Source organism: Platalea leucorodia (genome assembly GCF_965183815.1).
Source record: "Platalea leucorodia genome assembly, chromosome: 1".
Lineage (NCBI taxonomy): Eukaryota > Metazoa > Chordata > Aves > Pelecaniformes > Threskiornithidae > Platalea > Platalea leucorodia.
The window spans coordinates 42715525-42737699 of NC_138823.1; the positions used below are offsets into that span (position 1 = coordinate 42715525).

At 43.7% G+C, this 22175-nt stretch overlaps 1 protein-coding gene across 5 annotated transcripts in view; it reads left to right on the forward strand.

Annotated features, from left to right (window-relative positions):
- PLAG1 (PLAG1 zinc finger) overlaps nt 1-22175 on the forward strand; it is a 55253-nt gene that overhangs the window by 24127 nt on the left and 8951 nt on the right. For 2 of the 5 annotated variants that reach the window (XR_014229647.1, XM_082325766.1), the window contains exons 2-3: nt 17569-17668; nt 21509-21867. The exons of 1 other annotated variant lie outside the window; for it this stretch is intronic. Coding sequence is in view for 3 of the 4 variants with exons in the window: in XM_082325766.1 (XP_082181892.1) it covers nt 21626-21867 (242 nt within the window). In the remaining variant the exon portion in view is untranslated. Of the gene's footprint in view, nt 1-8504; nt 8596-12772; nt 14605-17568; nt 17669-21508; nt 21868-22175 lie in introns of those variants that run through there. 2 more of the 5 variants (XM_082325767.1, XM_082325768.1) reach the window with 2 other exon arrangements.

The window sequence follows — 22175 nt, forward strand, 5'->3', positions numbered from 1 at the left end:
CGGTATGAAATTTCAAACCCAATAGTCACCTGCTTTTAAAGAAAAATAGTAATATTCCCTCATTTTAGAAGGCAATGCAATTATTTAACTACTGCTTTGTGCTGTCAGAATATGCCCCTGTTTGTTTACACTTGTGTGTATTTGAAACTGTTTTGATTTTTGTTTTGTTAATTTTATTTTTTAGCTGTAGAAGCCTGTACAGGCTCCCAAGGCTTTCACTGGCTTTCTTTCTCGCCACTTTTTCCTAAGAAAAGGTGACCATACCAAGGCTGTGAATAATCCTCTCTGTATTCAAATCTGTTGGACAGTGACTGTTGCCTTGCAGTTTGTTAACACTGCTGCTTTGCCTCTGCTTTGCTTCATTTCACTTTTTAGGCCCCCTTCTCCTCTTCTCGGGATTCTCCGTTTTGGGGATTTTTTTACCAACTTGTCACCTGCCAGAGAAAGGGGGTCAGGGGGAAAAGATTGCTTTCTTATGGCTGTTTTACTGACGAATCCTTGTTCCTAATCCACCTATCATTTGTCTCGGTTTCCTCTTCCTTAATCTCCTTTTGCCCCTATCTCCGAACCTCCTCACCGTCATCCTTATCACTCCTCCCTCCCTGATCTTTGGTTTTGGAAGAAGCCGGGAGGAGTGGTTAGATGCCAGAGGAGCTCAGTTATTACTTACACAGGGAAACTTCATCCTGTCCAACAAGTATGCTATTTGTAGCCTTGAGGGATATATCTAAAGGGCACAGAGTTTCCACTCAAAATTTAAGTAGATTAGATTATGTATACGTATTTGTTGTGACTTGGCAGGTATCCCAGTGCCCGAGGTCTTAAAGCATATACTTTGCTCTACTCGAGGCAAGCGCAACTGCATGTTTCAAAAGATGCTCTGGAGAGATGGGAGGCTGCTGTTTGGAGTTCACAAAAGTGTTATCCTCTCTAGATCTGATATGACACAGGAATTCTGACTACTGTTCTGTCTAGTCCTGTATTTTGTCTTGATATTAGCTGCTATCAGATGCTTCAAGGGGTGGTATAACCATAAGATACAGAGGAGAAGGTCCTCTCTTATTTAACTCTCTGCTGGATTGGATTTTGTCCTGAAAAAAGACGGTTGGTATTATTTTTTCTGAAGCCCTCTTGAAATCGTGTTATAATTCTAGATGATCCAGTTATCTATGTAAGTCTTGTCTGTCTAACTGTATGCTACCTTCTGGTAGTAAATCTCACAGGCTAATACTTTGCTGTTAAAAAATAAAGTATTGGTGTTTAGTAGTTTATAATTTGCTATGCTGTGGTTTTATTGAATGTCTCTCACTGTCGTAAGAACAGATGAGACCATCTGAGCAAGTCACTCTACTGCTAATGATTTTAATAGTTTTATCTTGTCATCTTGTTTAAAAAAAAGCCATAAAAATGCAGCCCCAAAATTCAGGTGCTGCAGATATGCTGGAGGGAACTGAAGTTAAAACAGCTGTATTTTATGAAATTCTGTTTGGTATGGCACTTTTCCTTATAAGGCCCAATGACCAATTGTTTTGATTATTTAGAAGGAAAAAATTCCATGAGAACTGTTACTGAAAATGACTAACTTGGCATTAGTGATCTGTCGCTCTCTTACAGCATTTGATGCAATACTGAAGTTAATTAAGATAGCTGAAATATCCAGTTAGCCACTCGGTGCTTCAGCTGTTCATATGTGACCTGTTTGTTACATTTTCTTGTAAATTGCTGATGATATCTGTAAATAAATACTACTCCTGTTTGTAGTGGTGTCTTCTTAACATCCAGGCCTTTGTAAATAAAGAACAGCCTCTGTACCTAACAGCTTTAACACTTGATTCACAGTGCACAGCGACCTACGGGCTTTTGCAGCGAGGAGCTGAAGTGATTCCTCAGGTTTTGCTGTTAGAGCAGTGAAACCTTTGAAGGAGGAGCGTGGTGCTGCGATTGCTAATGGGCGGTGGAGGATCTGCAAGAGTGGAGTGGCTAGGGCTGCACGTTAGAAACTAGGGATGGTCGGGTCAGGTTGCAAGAGAGGGGCGTACTTGACAGAGAGGTAGGCTGGATTTAGTTAAGTGGTTTTGTTTCTTTATTTAAACAGGGATTCGAGGTTGATAAAAATGCACTAGCTGATATGCAGTAGATATGAGCTGCTTTTGCTCAAAATTGCAGAGGGGTACGTGAGAGAGATGGGACCAGGACTTAGCAGATCTGAAATGCATGCCCACCTGACCCATTCTTTTGGCATCTCAGTGGCTTAGAGAAGGTATGCTTGAAAACAGTTACTACAAGTGCTCAAACCCGTTTGTGTTATGTATTAATCACTTGAAAGCAGAGGATAAGGAATAATCTATTGTGGGGATTTTTTTTTACCTTCTGCATGGAATTTTTCCTGTATGTTTGAAAAAAGTTTTGCTCTTACAAACAGAAACTGCATGCAAAATTTACTGCATTTTCTTTTTCTATTTCTATTTTACTTTTCTAAGAGTGGAAACATAGGATTCACTCAAGCAGATAATAAGTAGAATTGTCCCTTTGTGAACCTTAAAACGGAGGTAGTGAGAAAGAATGTCTAGGCTGTTGATCCCTGGCAAATAATTAACACAAACAATTTAGTATGGCTTAGTCCACAGTCGGATGTTAACTTGAACGCACTTCAGTTCCTCTTACAGCATCATGTGTCCATGCTGAACTTAATTCTCAAAGTTATATCAAAAGGACTGCTTACTGTAGTAAGTGCAGTAAATGCTTGTTGCAGTGAGTTAGCTTCCACTCTAAGGTTTGTTTGGGTTAATTGCTTATAATGTGCTGGAGTTTGTATTTCTTCCCACCTGGCTCACTACCCATGTCCTTCTTTACTCCAGGATCATCCTGACTGGAGGTAAATGCTCCATACATGTTGGCAGGTAGCCAAGAGCACTGCTCTTTGAGGCGAGGGTTGTAAGCAAGTTGATTGTAACAATTGATTAGTTTTGAAGAGTCTGCCAAGGCTCTGGTGGCCTCCGGTTCATGTATGTCTGACCCTACTGAGATACGAATCGTTATGGGATGGACAGGTACAGGTCACTGCCCACATAAACGAAAGCGAGAGAGCGCACCTGGACCTGGCCTCAGGGATGAATCAACACAGAAGGCCACAAAGCATGCAGCAGAAGACAAAGAAACACAACGGGATTCTTGATCAGTGCCCTCATACGTGCTCTGGGCTGTGGTTTCGCAAGTGACATTGCCACCGAATCCAGGAGTGATTTATTCCCCCCCCCCCCCCCCCCCCCGGATGGTGCACAGTGCCACAGCAGAGGCCCGAGGTAACCGGGTAAAAACCCAGCAAATAAAGGTCAGTAGCCTCACCTATGCCGTAGTGTCCAGCTGGGCCTGGGCCTGCTGCAAGCACTGTGACTCATCAGACGTGAACAATACCCAAGAAACAGCTACAGGATCCTGCAGAGGCTGGAGGAGGAAGATGATCCAGTAAGTATTGCATGCCCAGTTGCACAATAACTTCACAGGAGGGTTTAAACTACTTTTTTCTGGAGCGGAACTCTCTGGCTCAGGTAGCAGCCTTCCCCTTGCCATTTAATTTATCCGTTCTCAAACTTAGATCAGACTCTTGTTATATTTATTTGCTGTGGGCTCCTCGGCCACCCAGATGCACTGACACTCGCTGGCCACCTCTGAACTTCTGCACTCCAGCTACTATCCCTACATCTCTTAATTTCTCTTACCGTCTCACCCAGAGTAACAACCTTTACTGTTGGTATCCGCCACCCTGAAATTTTGCATGTCAAATCCAGCAAATTCTGTTCAGTCTTCACTCAGCTACCCTTGCCTAGTTACCAGTCCTGCTGTACTGAAGGACTTCTCAGAAACTTTACTGTGTCAGCTCCCTTGTACCTCCATGTCTTTTCCTTCCCCTTGTTCTCTGCGCTCTCTACCCTCTCTGTAAGAGATCCATCCCATGAGGAGTGGCATCAAGTTATCCTTACTGCCCAGGTCTTTGCAGCTCTGTCCTGTAGCTACCTTGCCCTGTTTGGGAAGCCTGGGGATCTCTAGGAGAGAGGTGGCCCTGCTCTCGGTGCCGATGTCGCTAGGGAGCACGCTGCCCGCTCCCTGCCTGCCTTGGGGAGCCCTGGGGCTGCGGGGAAGGCACGAAGCAGCCCAGCCCAACTAGACACAGCAAGGAGCACGCCTGTCCCAGCTGAGCCGGAGCCACGGCACGGCTCACCTCCACGCTCCCTGGAGCTCAGCTCCTCACATGGGTGCAAGGGGAAAGAGCTGGAAGGCTGGAGGGAACGGCGTGTTCACGGGGATGCGCAGATGGAGAGGAAGGATGGTGTTATAGGGGACCCTGTGTATCCTCCTGCTGCTGCCTGTACCCCTGCCCATGCGATGTGTCCTTCAGTTTAACACGCGTTGGTTTGCCTTCCTCCCAGTCAGTGTCATCTGTTGCATCCCTGCTGCTGACTCAGGGCTTTCTCCAGTACCTGACTCCACAAACACAGAGGCTCTTGAACACACTTTTTGATGCCTTTGCATTTTTCATATTGCCTCTTATTTCTTTTACTCTTGCTCCCCTCCCCAAAACGGCACCCTCTCATCAGTCTCACTTTAAAGCTTTAACGGTATATTTCTTTGCTGTGCCAAGTCCCAGGCACGAGTTGCACTTTTATGCCTCCTTTCTCAGCTGATTTGATCTCCTCTCATTTCCTCCTCGCTAATCACAGCCTTCCCCAGCTTTGGTTATGCTGCCCCCCTGCTCCAGACCTTAGTCATGCTCAGAGTGTTTATAAATCTTAATGCAGTCTCAAATATAAAGCTGTGCTGTCACGGAGTTTCATTAGTGTGCGCAATCTTTGCTGAGGGTGAAGTACACAAGGAATTTTGAACTGCTTTGCTGTTCTAAAACTTTTATTTAGTAGAGTGAGCTTGTGTATATGTAACAACTGTGGCAGAATTTGCTTGTTTTTGCAGTGTATTTTACAGTAATTTATAAGAATGAAAAGAGTGTGTGGGAGGGAGGTTTGACACAAACATTGCAGGTAAAAGAGGTGTTGGGATTTTTCCTTTTTTTTTTTTTTCTTTCCTTTTTTTTCCCCCTCTTTTTTTTTTTTCTTTTTTTCTTTAAGGAAATGCTCCTCCAGCACTTCTGGATGAAACTTGTCGATAGGTAGCCTTGCAGCGTATTATCGCAGTTTGCCTGTTGTCTTTATAAACGAAGCCCTTAAGTCCCCCAGGAATTTGCAAGGGAGTAATATCCTTCAGCATGAGGACAGCTAGTTGCACATGTGTGCTGTTACAAATGTAATGCCTACTGTTTTTTTCTTTAAAAAAAAAAACCAAAGGCAGAACCCTTTGTACTCATGCCTATCCAACAGTGTCTGACCATTTCAAGTTTTGAAACAATAGCAAACAACTTACCCCATTACGTATGTCCCAGAAAAACCTACAACAGCATATGTAGTATGTGGAAGTAATTTGGAAGGCATCTTGCAGTTTTGAAGGGAACACGGTGAAAAGAAAAGCTGGGGGAAAAGAAATTGAATGTGATCATGAGAGAAGAAACTAGTTAGCAGTATTAAACTAGAATTTGTAATAAGTGGGGTGACGAGTAACATCTTTATTTTTTCTGATTTCTCTTAGCACATAAAAAAGCTGCAGCCCATATGAAGAGGGGAATTATTAGCTAAAAGATAGCCATCAGATTTCAGAAGATAAACGAAAGGTGGATCTGAACCTTGAAATTGTCAGCTCAGCTCAGCAGGAGGTTGCAAAGGCAGAGTGGTGAAAGGAGGGTTTCCTGGAGAACTGCCAGAAGATTGAAATGGATTATGCCGTTCTGGAAGGGGTCAAGAAACAGGCAATACAAAGGTGCTAAACATAAACAGTTGTAACAAAACACTGGTCAAGCACATTATCTCCAACACCCTGTAAAACATAGAAGATGTTCCATATTGAGACCACTATGTCAGTTGAGCTAATTAGAAATGTTGCCTGACAGTATTCAGGATCTTGTGTACATCATCTAGAAGAGCACTCCTTGCACAACCTACTTTGTTTTTACGGTCATTATTTTTTCATTGAAAAAGCACCATCAGCTAAATCAGTAAATAAATCCATTTTCTAAACACCTGTCTGAAAAATAATTGAACACGTGACTATTGTAAAACTCAACTCTTCACAACTTTTTAAAAATAAAATTAAACTAAAACATACCTTTGATTGCAAATTTTTTGCTAGCCTACAGCTCCTTTCCCACAGCGTGAAAGGAGCTCAAGCGTCTTGTTGGAGAGCACTTAGAGGAATACGTTCTCCAGGACTCACAAAAGCATCTCCATTTCATGTTCCCTTCTGCCCTCCAGGATTTTTTCCCATAATGTGCACAAAACATTGATGCATACCATACAGTCATAAGACTGTTTTTACTCCATCTTTTTTGTCTCCATCTTCCTTCCACCTTTCTGGAAGCCTGCCCCACTGGCAGTCTGCAGCTGTTCAAGGCAAAGTCTTGCATGTGTTTTTCTCCCATCACTTAATGTAGGCTTGGAAATCAGGGAAGCAGAGTCCACTAAGTTATTTTAAAAAAAGGAGGAGAGCTCTTAAATGCCCTGGTGTCTTGAACTGTGGAGAACAAAAATTACCTTGCAGGACACAGGTCTTTCATCGTAGACCACCCATTATTAGTATTGGTGAACGCCTACTGTGATAAACTGTGTCCAGCAGGACTGTGAAGGAATATGCCACTGCGTTGATAAAGTCTTAAGCCTGTGTGTCTGGGAGGTGGATCTGGGGTAGAGCAGGGCAACAGGTATGCGTCTCACCACTTCTGTGCAAGTAGGGAACCCTATCCCTTCAAAGCTATCTGTGACCTCCTGTGCATTGACAGACGTAGAGAAACCTCCTCATGCTACTGTCAGCCTTTCTGACTTGGTTGCCCTGCCAATAACAAGCTGATTACCTTGTGATTTAATGGTAAATTTGTTTGGTGACTGCATCATTGTGACATTTCATCAGGCTGACAGGAGCTCCCAGGAGCCTGGTTTTCTGTCGGTGCAACTCCAGGGCAAAATCTGTGTGGAGTTCTGGCAGGTTCTGCCTTTGCTGCCTGAAACTAGTCATTGCTGCCACTCACCTGAATCCAAAAAACTGTGCTCCAGGTGACTGTTCTGGATACTAACGGCCTGGCTTCATCTCCCTCTGCTGTGTTCAGTCGTGTAGCTCTAAATCATGCATGACTGCTTTTAATTGTTCATTAATCTGGCATCACATCTCAGAATTCTTAAGATGTGCATCCCAAAATGCGTTGCATGACAAACTGAAGCAGAGCACTGTAAATGAACCGCTTAACATGCCAAATGGGAGATGGGAACAAATGCAGAGCTACATACTTACCTCGTTAACAAGGATGTTCTCATAGCAAAATGGCACGCAAACACTCTGTGAAGTCACTGTAATCAGAGTAAGCTGATTAGGTGTATGCTAACATTATTGCATAGACAAAGCTGGTATGTATGAACAGAGTCAGAAGTACGTGCAGTGTCTGCGCTGCGCAGGTTCTGGAAGGCTCGCTGATGACAGCTTTGAAGAGGGATTTGCTTTGGTATTACCCTAAGTACTCTGCATCTTTAGTTATCCTTTCCTAAGGCTTTTGTGTTTTAACTCATAAGGTCATTGATACAATCATCCAGCATCACAGTTGTAGCAGTAGTAGCAAAGGCCATCATGACTTAAGATGACACTTTTTATTTAATGTAAAGTTACAATAACCTATGAAGTATTTTCTTTTCAGATAGCACAGCAGTTCCACGACTGCAGAGTGTATCGGAAGATTAGTGGCTGCTTGGAAACTGGGCACTCTTTCTTACTTGTTGCCTTTCTTTTGGGGGCTGGGATAAGAGGCAGAGGAGACGGGGCAACCAGGATCAGTGTTTTAATTGGAATGGCTTCAATAAATCATATGAAAATCTAAGGTTACGAAAGAAGCAATGCTAAACCCTGTCACAGTTTTTGCCCCCAGGCAGTGTTATTCAGGCAGCGTGATTCAGGGCAGGACCGGGCTCCTGCTACGTTCTTTGGACAGCTGTGTAGAGTTACCACCTACGCCCGGGATGCAGCATATGTACTGGGGAGACTACCCTTTCTTTCAGTCACTTCATTCCTGTCCGTCACGAGTTGTCATTTTGTCCCAAATGTGTGCTTCCCAACCATCTAACCTAACCTCATGAGGCAAATCTAAATCTCCTGTGAAGGGTCTTGTCCTGTTGCAGTCACTTCAGCTTCTATGTGGTATTGCAAGTTTTCAAAGACTTCTTCCCACCACCTTGCCCCTCTTATTTGAGCTTGTGTTAGCAAGATGGGTAAGTATATTCCTTTTTTTTTTTTTCTTTTTTTTTTTTAGTAGCAGACAGAAATTGTGGTAGGGTAGAGGATTTCTCCAAGCCCAAACGATGAATCACTGGTTGGATTATTGTAGTCCCATGTTTTCTGACTTCTAGTCCGTGCTTATTTTACAGACTTTGCTATTTAAAACCTGTCCCTGCCTTCTGGCGGTCCCTTTGTGCTGTCTGCCTAGCAGACCTTCGAGTGAAATTACTGAGCTTTTTGGTAAGTTTTACTTTTTCAGCTTAAATGAGGAGCACAGCAGAGTGGAGTGACTGGTGGCTGCTTTTTTCTGTGCTGTTCCAGTTCAGACCGTCTCTCTCTGACTGAGCAGAGGTCACTAGCTGCACAGGGTTATGTTGTGTGGTGATATATACGAGTGGAGTTTATCTTGAGTTCACTGGTGTCATTGTGATTTCCACCTAGCAGACCAGAGCACCAGAAACCCTTTTACTTGGCCGAGTACCGAAACTGTTAAAAACATCTTGCATTACGATTCAAGTTAGATCACTGTCTCAAAAAGTAAAACTTGTAACTTCCTATCCTATCTAGTTGTGCTCTGCAACCTAATTATGTTGTTTAAATGGTACATCCTAAAGTGTTCCAGCTGAGCAAAATCTTCTGAAATGTTAAGTGTGTAAGATCATGGTTTCAGGGGTGGTCTGGGCCAGGCAGGCCTGCACCAGGCAAATCTGAAATCTGTACCAGGCAATTTTGGTAGGTGCTATAATAAAACATAGAATTGGTGGCCACCTGGGTAGGTATGATTATGTGGGAAAAGTCAAAGCAGCATTTGTAAGCGAGTCCTGTCTTAGGGAGTTGGAGTTCTTTGGAGGCATCAGCAAGAATTAAAGATGTTCTGGTTCAAAAATCAAAGTGAACTTTATCAAAAAGGCTTTTTAAGGAAACTTAGGAGCCATAATGTAAGAGGGAAGGTCTTTGCACAAGTAATGACAGATTAAAAGGTAGGATCAAAGGGTGGAAATAGAAGGTCAATTCTCAATTAAAGGAGGGTCCCAGTTACGTTCCAGAGAGATCTGTGCTGTTCGTCACATTTGTAAATGGTATCAGTAAGGGGATGAGCAATTTGGTGAGCAAGTTTGCTATGAAGAGAGCCAGCTGTGGAGAACAGTAGAAGGGCATTAAAGTGCTGAGGACTGTGCAACAAAATGGGTGATGAAATTCAGTGTAGATAAACGAGGATAACTGAGGAGCACCAGGCAGAACAATCCTGATTATGTATAAGGTTATGAGTTTGAGCTGAGCATTACCATTGAGGAGTAAGATTTGGGGATTGTGATTGGTGATTCTGTGAGATAATGAGCTCATCGGTCGCCGAAGCACAACCCAAATGTTAGGGGAGAGAAATACAGAATAAAATTGAGAATGTCATTACAAGAGTGTATGGTCCAGTTGCCTCCTGAGTGCTGTGTGCACTTCTGGAGCCTTCATCTCAGAAGGGATTTATTAGAACTGGAAGAGGCTTAGAGAAGGTCAGCAAGGATGATGAGCTACGTGGGGTGGCTTCCATGTGAAGAACACTTGTGTAAACTGGGACTTTGGTCTGGGAAAGGAATGAATCGAGGGCAGTGTCATGGAGATCTGCAGAGGAAGGAAGAGGCAGACTAACCACTGCCTTTCAAAACAAGAACATACACAGTTAGGAGGGAAGGCAGATTCAGAGCCTTCAAAAGGAAGAGGTTCTCCATAAAATCGGAGAGACCTGTGGGATGACTTTTCAAAAGTATGCTGTAGATGTTAGAAACTGATACAGTTTCCAGGGGGCGCGTGGACTATTGCTTGGAAGGGTGACGTGCTGCTGCAAGTTGCTAAACTTACAGAAACCACATATGGTTCATGAAATGCCTGACATCAAAGTAGTTGGAGATCAGAAGAGTATCAGTGAGAAATATCACACGTTCGTGACCTGTACTGTACTTTTGGCTATTACTGGAGGCAGAATACTGACCTAGATGTACCGTTAATCTAGCTCACACACCTAGTCTCATTTTAAGATGTCTTGGGACAAAGAAAAATAATGTTCCTTATGAACATCAATTAATTCCTGATCATATTAGTGTATAATCTCATAGGCACCTTTAGGATGTGTGTGTTTGCTTGTACATACACAGGATTTGCTTTTGATTTTATTATAAAAATGTCATGGTCCTATATGCAGATTAAGTAGTAACCAAAATTTGCTTTCACAGAAGCATCATCACTTTAAAAATGGATGCAGATCATTCTTGGGGGGCTGGGGAGGTGATTCCAAAATACATGAAAGCACTTTTGCAGGTTTTAAGCGTTCTAACAGTAATTACAGTATCAACGTTATTTGTATCACTCTCCAGTTTTTAGAAAAACATCCATGCAGTGCCATAGAGATTCTTAAAAAGCCCATAAAACCACAATCATCAGATGGGTTAACTCTAGGCAGCTCTTGTTTCCTTTAATTTAGTATAAAATCAGGAATCCTTTGGAACATTTAGTAACCAAAACTGAGCTCTCAAGATTTAAAGTGGACCTAAGTAATTTGAAACATGGAAAGCCCACAAAGAGATGCTGGATAGTATTGTGATTTTTTTTTCTTTAAATTACAGACTATTAGGTCATGATAAAATAAATATTGGTAAGTTCATGTTCTACTTTTCCAGAAACCTAAGAAGAAAAAAAAAAAAAAAAAAAGGCAGGCATGATAGAATTTTTCTTCTATATTCTGAAAAAGGTTATGTAATACTCTTTCTAGTGTAGCATATTATAAGAATGAGTTATTTTCTAAAATTAAAAAGCTGGTTGTCCAAATTTTATGACTGTAGTACAGCTTTCAAGAACTGCGAAGTCTTATGATCATGAAAAAACCCATGTTGTATCTAATAGTCAAATCTATATAAATACCTATTTTTGTATAGTGGTTACTGTACCACAGCAACCTAGTGTTTTTTTCCTCCAAATGCTTCCTTAATTAATAAAAGGTATGTATATTTAACAAATGTTTACTAGTTGAACCTGTGTGTTTACTATTGGAATCTGTATATTTACTGCCCAGAAGAAAAAAAATGGGCTTAATCATTTTAGTGCATTTGTTCCCCTTGCTACCCATATTTCACACTAGTTTGAAAGGATCAGGGTTTTCCCTTGTTCAACTTTATGCAATTTCAGTAAGTTTCTCTGTTTTGTGGATGTTTTCCAAAAAAAACCGACGACGACTTTGTTCAAATTTTGAAGTGATGAAGTATCTTGATTCTTGTATGTTTTTACCTTCTATATAATACTCTTTGCAGCATAACCATTGTTCTGCACACAGGAGATATTAGTAATGTGCTGTCACTAACAGCCAACTACAATGGTTGCCTGGTTTTAGTTTCAGTGCTTATGTTAATTCATTATGTTCTCAATGTTAGGCTGTTTCCCCAAGGGGTAAAGTCTTATGTGTTATTATCTCTAAGTCATCCTTATGTTTATACCTAAGATCGCTGGTAAGATATTTTCACTGTTTTGCCCACATCATTCCGTTTTCCTGCAGCAGCTTTCACAGGCAGTTCTGCTGCGTGCTTGGATTTGGTTGGGTCTTCCTGCAGCCTGTACGTGCTCTCGCTGCTGTCCTACCGTGCTCCCTCGGCCACTCCTCTATACTGTAGGCTAGAGCTTGAATCCATGGAGAAGGATTTCTCTGAACTCAGCTGCCTGCTGTAAGGAGAAGTCCTGAAGTTCAAGATAAGATAAATACAGCCTTGTGTATAAAAAAAACAAAAACCCCTCTATCTGTTCTTTTGTGGTTAGTTTGCATATGTGCAGGTGCTCCCCTTATGTGAAACACTGCTGTATGGTAGGGCCAGTGCCTACATCTTTGAACCGGTTATTTACAATAACTGTTGCCCAAAAATGCAAAAGGCCAAGCGGCTTCACTTACCTCTCAGTGCCATCTCGTGCCCCAGGGGCCTCAGCGTGGACCTCTTTGTCTTTTCACATCTCTCTGTCAGCTTGTGAGAGAACAGGAGCTGTAAAACCCCGGGCGATTCCCAGCTGCTGTCAGGTAGCGTACCTGGTGGCTCTCCCTCTCGTGCCTGCTGTACGAAAGGCCACGATGGCTGGAGGCAGGGCTCCGGGGTTTGAGATCTGTGCAGTGCCGTGTTTATAGACAGTCGTGCCAGGTGTCTTCATTGCGTAGGGCAGAAACATGTGCATACATGTTGCTTGCTGTTCAAATCTCTTCCAAATTGCACAATAAAACAGGCAGAAAATTAAATGAAGTATCACTTTGTGAAGGTGCAGGCACAAGCTGCTCCTGGCCTAGGCAGGCTCTCTGGTCAAACCCACCTTCTGGTTAATGGTTTCACCCCAGCAATGCCCATTTTCCCTCCTTCTTGTCCTTCAGCATCAAAGCCTCAGCTTGAGCTTCCAGATGTAGGAGAACTCGGGCTACAGAGAATCACCTCCCTTTGTTGCCCCTTTCCCCCTCCGGCTCCATCCAGCCAAGAACAAATGGGGGAGAATCAGCATCTTCCTACCAAAGACAGGATTCTCCTTCTAAACGTGGGCAAAGGTGAACAGGTTTCTCTGGCTGTCTCCTTTAGAGTGACGTGCTGTTCAAATAAGACGCGGATCAGATGGCCTGCCACAAACAGTGGTGAAGACTGATTTTAATTCAACACAGAGAAAGGCATGCCAGAAGTCATCAGTACTTCAACAACAATGGATTTTTCTTACCTGCTTGACTATTTCCATTGATGGGATCAACTTCTCCAGCTGAGATCCTCCCTTACTGAAAGCTAATACTCTGTAAGAGGGACCGCTGGAAGTCCCGGGTTGGCAGCTAGACCTTCTGCTACTTGCAGCTACTTTGAGATGAGTCTTCTGCTGTAAAAAGTCTAGCATTTTTCTGCACAGTCAGTCAGACCTACCACTCACCCCGAGGTCAGTGCAAGTGTGCAGTAGGCAGATTGATCCTTGATGATCCAGGAAGGATGGCTGAGCCTTACAGTGCTGCAGGTCCCAGCGTGCTGTCCTGGAGCGGTGCAGGCTCTTTGGCACTTATACCCTCAGCCCCTTCTAACAACTGTCCCAGCAGAGGTGTCTGAAGGAAGGAGGGTTAAATCTGCACCTCCACAAACTGAACTGCCTAGTAAGAGGCTGGCGTGTAAGCCCACAGCACAAGAAAAGCAGGAGGAGGCTAAGTGGTGCTCCTTCTTTGGTTGTCTTAACCCGGGGGTAGATTCCTTCATCTGCAGGAGCTCTGGTGACATTTGCACAATTTTAACAGCCCTGGCTGAGGGGCAGATGTTGTGAGATTTGTAGTTTGTTCTGCTGCTCTGTAGTGGAGGTGCTGTCTGACTGTCACTTTGGCTCTTCTGAGCCACAGTAAGTGGCTATACTGACTCTCTTGCTGATGCTTCCTCTAACTCAGCGCCCCCAGCTATCCCTGACTGCTCGGACACAGTAGGTTTTCTCTGTCAGTACTTTTTTTAGTCACCTGATACAGAGAAGAAGAAAAATGGTTATCTACACTACAGTAATTGTGGCTGTTCCAGGCACGTTCTCCATAGAGGCACCACAAGCTATCTCTTGTCCTTTGCTCTGAAGAAGTCTTTACTGTTGGCAAACCTGAGAGAGGTTAGACTGGGCCATCCTCAGCTTAGTTTGCTCCATTACCGCCCTGAGCAGCAGCAGCTCCTGGCTTCTTTGGGCTGCACATGTTCATCCTCCTTCTTCCCAAACCAGGATGCCAGTCTGTGTTTCAGCTTTCCCATCCTCACACGGTGCTCCCAGCTGGGACATCAACTCTTGCCCACGTATTTCTCTCCCATGGCCCTGCTCCCTTTCATCAGCCACAACACACTTTGCCAGCTCCCTCACATCAGCATCTAAAACCCTGAGACGGGAGCACAGATTTGGGAGCGGCAGGGCTACAGCAGCCTCTGAAGAGGGAGGTTGCCACTTCCCAAGGCAGCGCGTTGGTGGCAGTGGCACATGCAATGGCTCTTGCCCCACAGCGTGAGTGAAGAGCAGAGCTGGGAGCTGCCGTTGCTGCAGACCGCGTTAGGTGTTGCGATGATGTGCGTGGCGCAGTTCGGGAGCCCTTTGCCTTACACCACTGCTGGTAGCAGTCGGGAGGGTTCACAGGCACAGCCTGGACGGACATTACTGTCGTCAGAGACCTTGATCCTGTTCATGTGAGTGCATGCTCACCTGGGATCTGTGTGGACAGCACTTCTAAAGAATCACAGTTTCCATAGGGTAAGTAACCGCTTTTCATTTTGTTTCCTTAAAGAAATATTTAAAACCCAGGATGACTCTCTAATACTATTAATCAGTTCCACCATTATTATGACTGATGTTTCTAGGACCCCTCCTCTGGTTTAAAAGTGATTAATTTCAGGAATTGAAGCGACATTCACTGTTCTGTACACAAGGTGCAATGACAGATACTCTGTTCTCAATACTGTGTTCTCATTATTGCTTTCTTATTTTGAAAGAAAATAACCATGAAACTGGTGTTTTCCTTTATTGTGCTTGGACACTCTAAGAAAAGTATGAAATGCAAGTTAGGAGGAGGATTACTGGTTGTATTTGTATAATGTATTCGTTATCCTTTTTGTTTAGACATCAAATAATGTTTTAAAACTTTTTCAAGTGCAGCTATTTTTTCAGATTTTTAAAGATGAACTGTGAATTGTGAAAAAAAGGATGTTACTCTTTTTTAATACTAAAACCAGGAATAACTTATTTATCTTACGGTTTGAGGGCTTTTTTTTTTTTCTTTGATTCCTTAGATAGTAGAAATTCAAATACTGTCAAACCTGGAATTATCTGGGTGTTTGGACAGTTACAAAATTAGTGCCTCATGGATACTGGAAGGTCTGATAAATTCTAAGAAGTATAATCTGACAAATTACAGAAGTCGTATTTTGTTACTAGTTCCCAAGTGGGTTTTGGGCATGTGCATGTGGCAGTGCTTTTTGCGTGATGCTTCTCTACTTCACGTGGAGAATAATTTGGGCTTTGTTATTTGTTAAAAATTGTTCCTAGTCTCATCTAGTTGAGAAAAAGGCTTAATAACACTAAAACTATACACAGTTATGAGAAGAATGGTACATCTTCGTCCAGTATTCTGCCTCAGAGATTTTCTAGCACCAAAAGCTTCTGAGAAAGGTGGTCTAAAATTCAGCATTATCGTGGACAACTTTTGTATTCTGTGCGTAAGAAAAAGTCTTTTATCCAATAGCTGATTTATTGTCGTAAAGCATAGGATTTTTTTTTATTTTCTGTTTTCACTTTATCCTGTCAAATGTAGCAGATGTTTTCATTATTCATACAAACTTATCCCCTTTTGTGTGTATGTTGTTAAGCTCTTTGCTTAATAATGGTTTTGTAGAAGTTGAGATCCCAGCTAATTGTAAGTATAGCATTGCCCTCATCTGGATCCATGGCATTGTGATTTTGCTATATTCATAAGGTAATGAATAAGAGTACCTGACCTTCCTCCTTCATTCTCTTCAGCATTTTAACTACACCTGGTGTTTATCTTGCTTATTTACTTGTTCCAGTTGCTTCCGTTGCCCTGATACAATAGTCTTTCCTTGCCTCTAATGGCCTGTCTCTCAGGGCATCTGCTTTTTGCTAGAGCAACTTCAGATGTGTGGTGAGAATTGAGCACTGTAAGCATTTAAGAGAAAATGTTGAATACTGTTGAGAGGGCGTTATAATATTTTAGATAGAATTTGGGTTTTATATTCCAAACAGGAAATAGTCTGTAAATACCAATAGTGGAGGGACTAAGTCCATGAGGACTTAGTCTTAAATATTGTCTATGTATTGTGAGCTACGTTAGTAGAAACACCTGGATAATGAAGCTCTTCCTTTCTGCTGCAGTAGTGGAAGATGCTGAGATAGGCATCGCAGGGTAACTAATTTATAAGGGTCTTGCTGGGAGAGGGAGTGAGGAGTCATCAGCATTTTCTCCCTGAAACAAGGTGATTTGGGGACCTCCAAAAGAGGAGGTGAGGGTTGTGCCCCCTCTCCTGCTCATTAGCTGAAAACAAAGCTTTCACTTTTTCTTTGAGTACTGGAGCTGTTTCCACCTCCTGCCTGTACGTACAAAGCCCCAAATAAATGCTCCTCAGCTGTCAGAGAGCTTCAGTCGGTTGCTCTGAAGCACTTTTGCCTTTAATAGGTGTTCAAGGACGCCGGTTTGCTCATGTTCATGCTTACCAGCTGAGGAGGCTGGGGCTGTGCGAAGCTGAACTCTGTACCAAAAGGAAGAATACTTTACTGGACTGAATGGGAAGGGAGAAGGGAAAATGGTTTGTGCGGGGGGAAATGTTACCTTACTCTGGGGCTCCTGCCAGATACCTTCAGCCTGCTGTGCCACATGGGGTATGTGTACTGTATAGGGCTTCGCCCTTACGTATCTGGAAGAGTTGGAGGGGATAAACCTCCCCGTTACAATGAGGCGCTGGACATGTTTTCCGCGTGTACCTGTGTCATCCAGGAGGCCTTCTAGCAAGAAAAGGAAGACATGCTGCAAATTTGCAAAAAGGATGGTGGCAGGGAAAAGGGAGATAGAAGGGAAATTCCAGAAAGGCCCTCTGGATTTGCTCAGGCACACCTAGACTTGCCCTCTATTGGGATTTACCTGTAGCATGTACATCATTAAGAGGCTTTATTATTTTTTTTAAATTAATTTTATTTTCCTTTACAGGTCACCTTTTAAGCTGCTATTTCCTGTATAATTAAGCAGAATGAAGGCATTAGGTTCTAGTAAAGTTGGGCCTAATCCAGAAATCTTCTCTTATTCAGTCCTTTCTGAGTAAGAACCTCAAGTCTGGGCCCAGCATTTTACATGTTTCACTGTTATTTCTAAATTATTTGTGGTCTGTGGATTTTTTTTGTTTTTTAACTTTATTGAAAATTCCTTTGCTTTTGTCTAATTTTATCTATGTGTTACTGTCCAGCGTAGTGTTAGTTGAAATGATGTAAGTATACTGCAAATTGAAGTGCGTAATTGCTACTGATAATGCAAGAACGATTGATTCCTACAGTTTATAATTAACAGTACGTAATGTCCTGTGCATGGGTTGGATCTATCCCTTTTAACTTTTCCTTTCCGATTCTTTCCAACCCCTGGTCTTGCCACATCCCAGCCTTTCTGAATATACTGGTTTCGCTGGAGTCTAGTCCATTCTTCCTTTTGTTTTTCAGACCAGTAAAAATGGGAAGTACTGGATTCTGGTTTCCTCCAAGAAGAGTCAGCGGAACTGGTTAAGACCAAAATCTGAGGACTTTAGTGGGCAAACATCAGGTGTGCATTGAACAGAGGCTGCTTTAATCCTGCTTTAAGTATATGCTTCTTTAAAAATAGTACTATATATGAGCTTTTGTGTAATGTGTTTGTTATATTTGATACTGCATATAATCATTCATCCTGCAGTTGTGAAAGCACCAATAAGAATGAGGATTTTAAGTGATAATATGTTGAGACACAAACAGGCAATATTACTCATAAAATTCTTTCAGCTGGTCTTTGGAAAGTGTAATATTTGAGGATCAGTGTTTCTTTAAGTTCTATCTCCATTGCTCAGTCTATATATCCACAAAAAAAAGAAAGTGGTTATTTGCTATTCAGAGATCAATACTGAAGTTCTTAATTGCCTCATCTGTTGAGAAATGGTACTGAGATAATAGTGCGTACATGTTTTTTTAATAAAACACTGTCATTGTTAAAGGTTGGATCCACACTATATTTGTTCTAATGATGCATTTTTAAGGACACTTAAACACAGTTCAGAGTCAGCTTAATTAGTTTTGCTCATAGAGGAACAAAACCTGAATTCTTAATGTATGAGAACATTCTGAGTTACATCTGGTACAGCAACTAGGTTACCTGAAGTTTTGGAGAAGATAACGGTAATGTTATATTGGCCTGAATATAGGATGGCCTCCAGCCTGAGGTGTGATCCTCGCATTGAGAACAGGAGTGAGAAGTTGTCAGAGTTGTTAATGTAACAGTTAAGCCTCATATGCTGTTCCACAACGAACGCTGCTTTTGGCCTCCCATCAGACCCTGTGTATCACCCTTCTGCATGGCCTAAGACCCTGCATCTCCCCAGCCTGATGCACGTTCAGTTCCTCCCCGCCTGCCCCCAGCGTTACCAGCTTACCCCTATCTTCGTGTCCTGAGATGTTCCCGACCCCCATGCAGTGCTCCCTGCACCTCCCTGGCCCCACAGCCCCGTCCTAGTTCTGTCCGTTGTCCCTCCCCACGGCAGCTCGCCCTCCCTCCCCGCATCGCACCAGCTGTGCCTGCTTCCCTTGTCACCGGCTGGGCACGGAGGCCGCTTGCTGCTGAGCTCTGGACCCGGCACGGTCAAATTAACCACACTCCCCTGCAGCAGACTGCAGAGGAGGTAGTTTCTTTGCCCTTTGTCGCTGATGCTGCCTGCCCCTCTCAGGCTAGGTGTGGATTTGGCAGGGAGGCGAAAGGGGCCGTAGCCCTTTCTTACCCCTTGAGACCGTAGGTGCCTTAGCCATGCAGCGAGGGCCACAGCTGGTGCACTGTCGGCTCTGTGCAGCGGGTCTCCTATAGGTGCCCATGTGGTATAGGTACACCCTGTGTAAGCGTAAAGTGGGTTGGATTTTTTTTCTCTCCCAGGATTTCATTTGTGAGGAGAGATTAGGCTAAACCAAGATTTCATTCTATATTCAGGCCAATATGCGTAGTAGACCAGTGTGTTCATTTACAAGAAAGCACAATTTTATTTTGAGATTCTAGTTAAAGCATATATTGAAAAATCAATCCACAAATTTATCACAACTTTGATGTGAATCAGACCCTCCTTTTGATTACATTGGTGGCTCCGTTGAAGTCTTTGGAACTGGTCTTCATTTACTTTTATTGCAGAAACACTTTGGTCTCAAGTCTCCAAACAACTGTTTCATTTTTTCACTTACGAGCTAGAAAGCCGCTTATAAGACAGAAAATAAAATTAAGCTGATTCTTTGAAGACCTGTCCATGTTCCCACTCATGGAATTGATGTCTCCAGGCTTCGTTCCATGAGTGGGAATGAGTCAGGGACAAATCTGAAATTATAAGAGTCCTTAAAGAAACACCTTTTCTGTTACTGGGTATCTTTAAAGAGGTTAGTGGTTCCATATAAAATTTGGGGGAGTAAAGGTGGTCTTACAAAACTTCCTGCTTAAATAAAGTAGCATAGTTTAACCTGCCATTCAAGGACTATAGGGTTGAAAGGCAGCAGATTTCCATCTTGGTGTGCCAGTGTTTCATCTTGTAAAGACAAGGGAAAAGTTTTGGGGAGGAGGGAGGAAGAGGCATAGACAAAGAGGTACTCCATGTACACGTTTCAAACGGAAATCTTAGTCCGAAGCTTTCATAAAATGCAGACACTGAGGAGGCGCATCCCCTTCTCCCCTCCCTGCCCTCCCGCCCTCCTGTCCTGCAGTGCATTCAGAAAAACACAGGCTCTCCTTCCTCCCCGCTTTCTTCCAGGGCCACGCTGGGGCTCTTGCAAGGACCGTTCAGTTTTGCCCCCATTGCACCTGGGCGCTGCTCTCTGCTCCCCTCTGGAGCGGTTGGCTCCCGTCTCTGCTGAGCCTCAGCTGGGGAGAGAGGACAGCTGAGACCGGGGCCAGGCTGCCTCCAAGCTATCCAGCCTCCCCTCGCTGCCAGCGGGGAAGAGTCCCTTTTGTTGATCGGGGAGGTGGCGTTCGCTTGGAGCAGCTGCGGCCTGGTGCTCCCTGCCCGGCTCCCGGCCGCCTGGCTCCACCTGTCCCAGCAGCTGCTGGCTTCCCCTGCCCCGCTGCCGGGGGCCGCGGGGGCCGCCGGCCAACAAGCCCCCGGCCTGGCCGCTGCCCCCGGCCTCGGTGCCGCCCGGCCCAGCCGCCTTTCGCGCAGCTGCCCCAGCAGAGGCCGGAGCGGACGGCAGCTGCGAGCCGCGACACCCGGGCCTGGCGGGTGTTGCTGCTTTTGAGGGAGAAAAGCCAAATTTTGGAGCTTTCCAGCCCTGCCCAATGCTTGCGTTGAGCGCCGTCCTCCCGCCGTCCTCCTCCTCACCCCCGCTGCCGCAGACCTCACGCTCGACCCTTGCGGCAACGAGTAGCGCTGGATTTTGGTATCTAAAGTAGCAATTGTGCTCCAATGATGAGAAAAAGCTGTCGGCTACCCCTGACAAAGGAGGGCTGTTGAGCGCCCTGTAATGGCAGGCGCCCAGTTGCTACTATACATTACCAGATGATGAATTTAAAGCTGTTCACCCGCAAGACAGACGTGAGCGTCATGCACCTCCTTTAGCTGAAGGCCTCTGGTTTAATGCACGGTTTGCCATGCTCCAGCAGGACTAAGAGCCTCTGTCCTGAGCTAGCCTAAATCTCAACACTTACAGCTCCTACGTCTTGCAGGATGGCCTGAAAAGGGTGGGGGTCTCTAGCACTGGGCTGATAAAACCCTAATCTCTCTCATCTATCCCTAATCCATGGGATTTCTGTTGTTAATACGTCAAGTCGCTGTTAGCAGAGGGTAAGTTTACAGGAGAATTTCACCTGGCATTAGCAATCATTGGCAACGCGTACATTTTACTAGAGTAGATGCTTAGATGTGCAGTAATGACGTCGAGGAGGTGTGCCCCGGAACATGAGCTTTGCCCCCCCAGACTGTCAGCACGGGTATTGCTGCTTTTCACGCAGGTTGTCAAACATTTCGAGGCTTACAGGTTTTCACTTTGATAACTGTGTGTGTGCGTGTATGCGTGCATGTGTGCGTGTGTCCGTGCAAACACCACAGGCATGGCTTTAATTCCTTTGAAATCCGAAGCTGCCAAAAAGCCGTCTGGGTAGGTAGGCTCTTTGCCTGATGCCTCCCGGAATCTGAGAGAAACTTTGCTGTTCTCCATCAGCGCTTGAGGGGAAAGTTGTGAGGTGTGATTTCAGGGCATATGTGGATCTGTTCATCCTGAGCAATGCATTTTAAGAGTTGCAGCAAATAGTGTAAAGAAACCTACAGGTATTACATTAGACCAGCTGAACCTAGTTTTATTTTTAAGTTTTATTCAGAAGCATCACATAGCAAGTAAACTTCAAAATCTAAGTTTAGTTACAAACTAGTTGTTTCTTATTTTTTTTTTCCAGTCCCCTTTTGCTTTCTTTTACGACCACATGAAACTTGAGAAGCCATCTAAAGCTAAATCATTTAGTGGAGTTGGGCAATTCCCAAGTGTCCAACAAGAAGGCCTGGTTTAGGCTGCGATGGCCACTGTCATTCCTGGTGATTTGTCAGAAGTAAGAGATACCCAGAAAGTCCCTTCAGGGAAACGTAAGCGTGGTGAAACCAAACCAAGAAAAAACTTTCCTTGCCAACTGTGTGACAAGGCCTTTAACAGTGTTGAGAAATTAAAGGTTCACTCATACTCTCACACAGGAGAGAGGCCCTACAAGTGCACACAACAAGACTGCACCAAGGCCTTTGTTTCTAAGTACAAATTACTAAGGTATTAAACTCTATTTATCTTTCAGATTATATTATCTATTTTATGTTGGCCGTGTTAAGCCGTGTAAAAGTATATATTTGTGTACGCCTTCAGCTGATTGCAGAGAGGATGTGTTAATTAAAGTAGCCATTGGATTGTTTCTAGAATTCTAAATTACCTAAGTTTGCAAGCTAATGTCTTTGATTTTGTTTCTTAATTTGTTTTCTGCTTTTGTTTTCTGTTTGTTTGTTTGTTGTTGTTTTTTTTTTTTTTTTTTTTTTTAATGAGCATAGAATTTTCATTTGTATAAGGAATTGTCACAAGAAAAA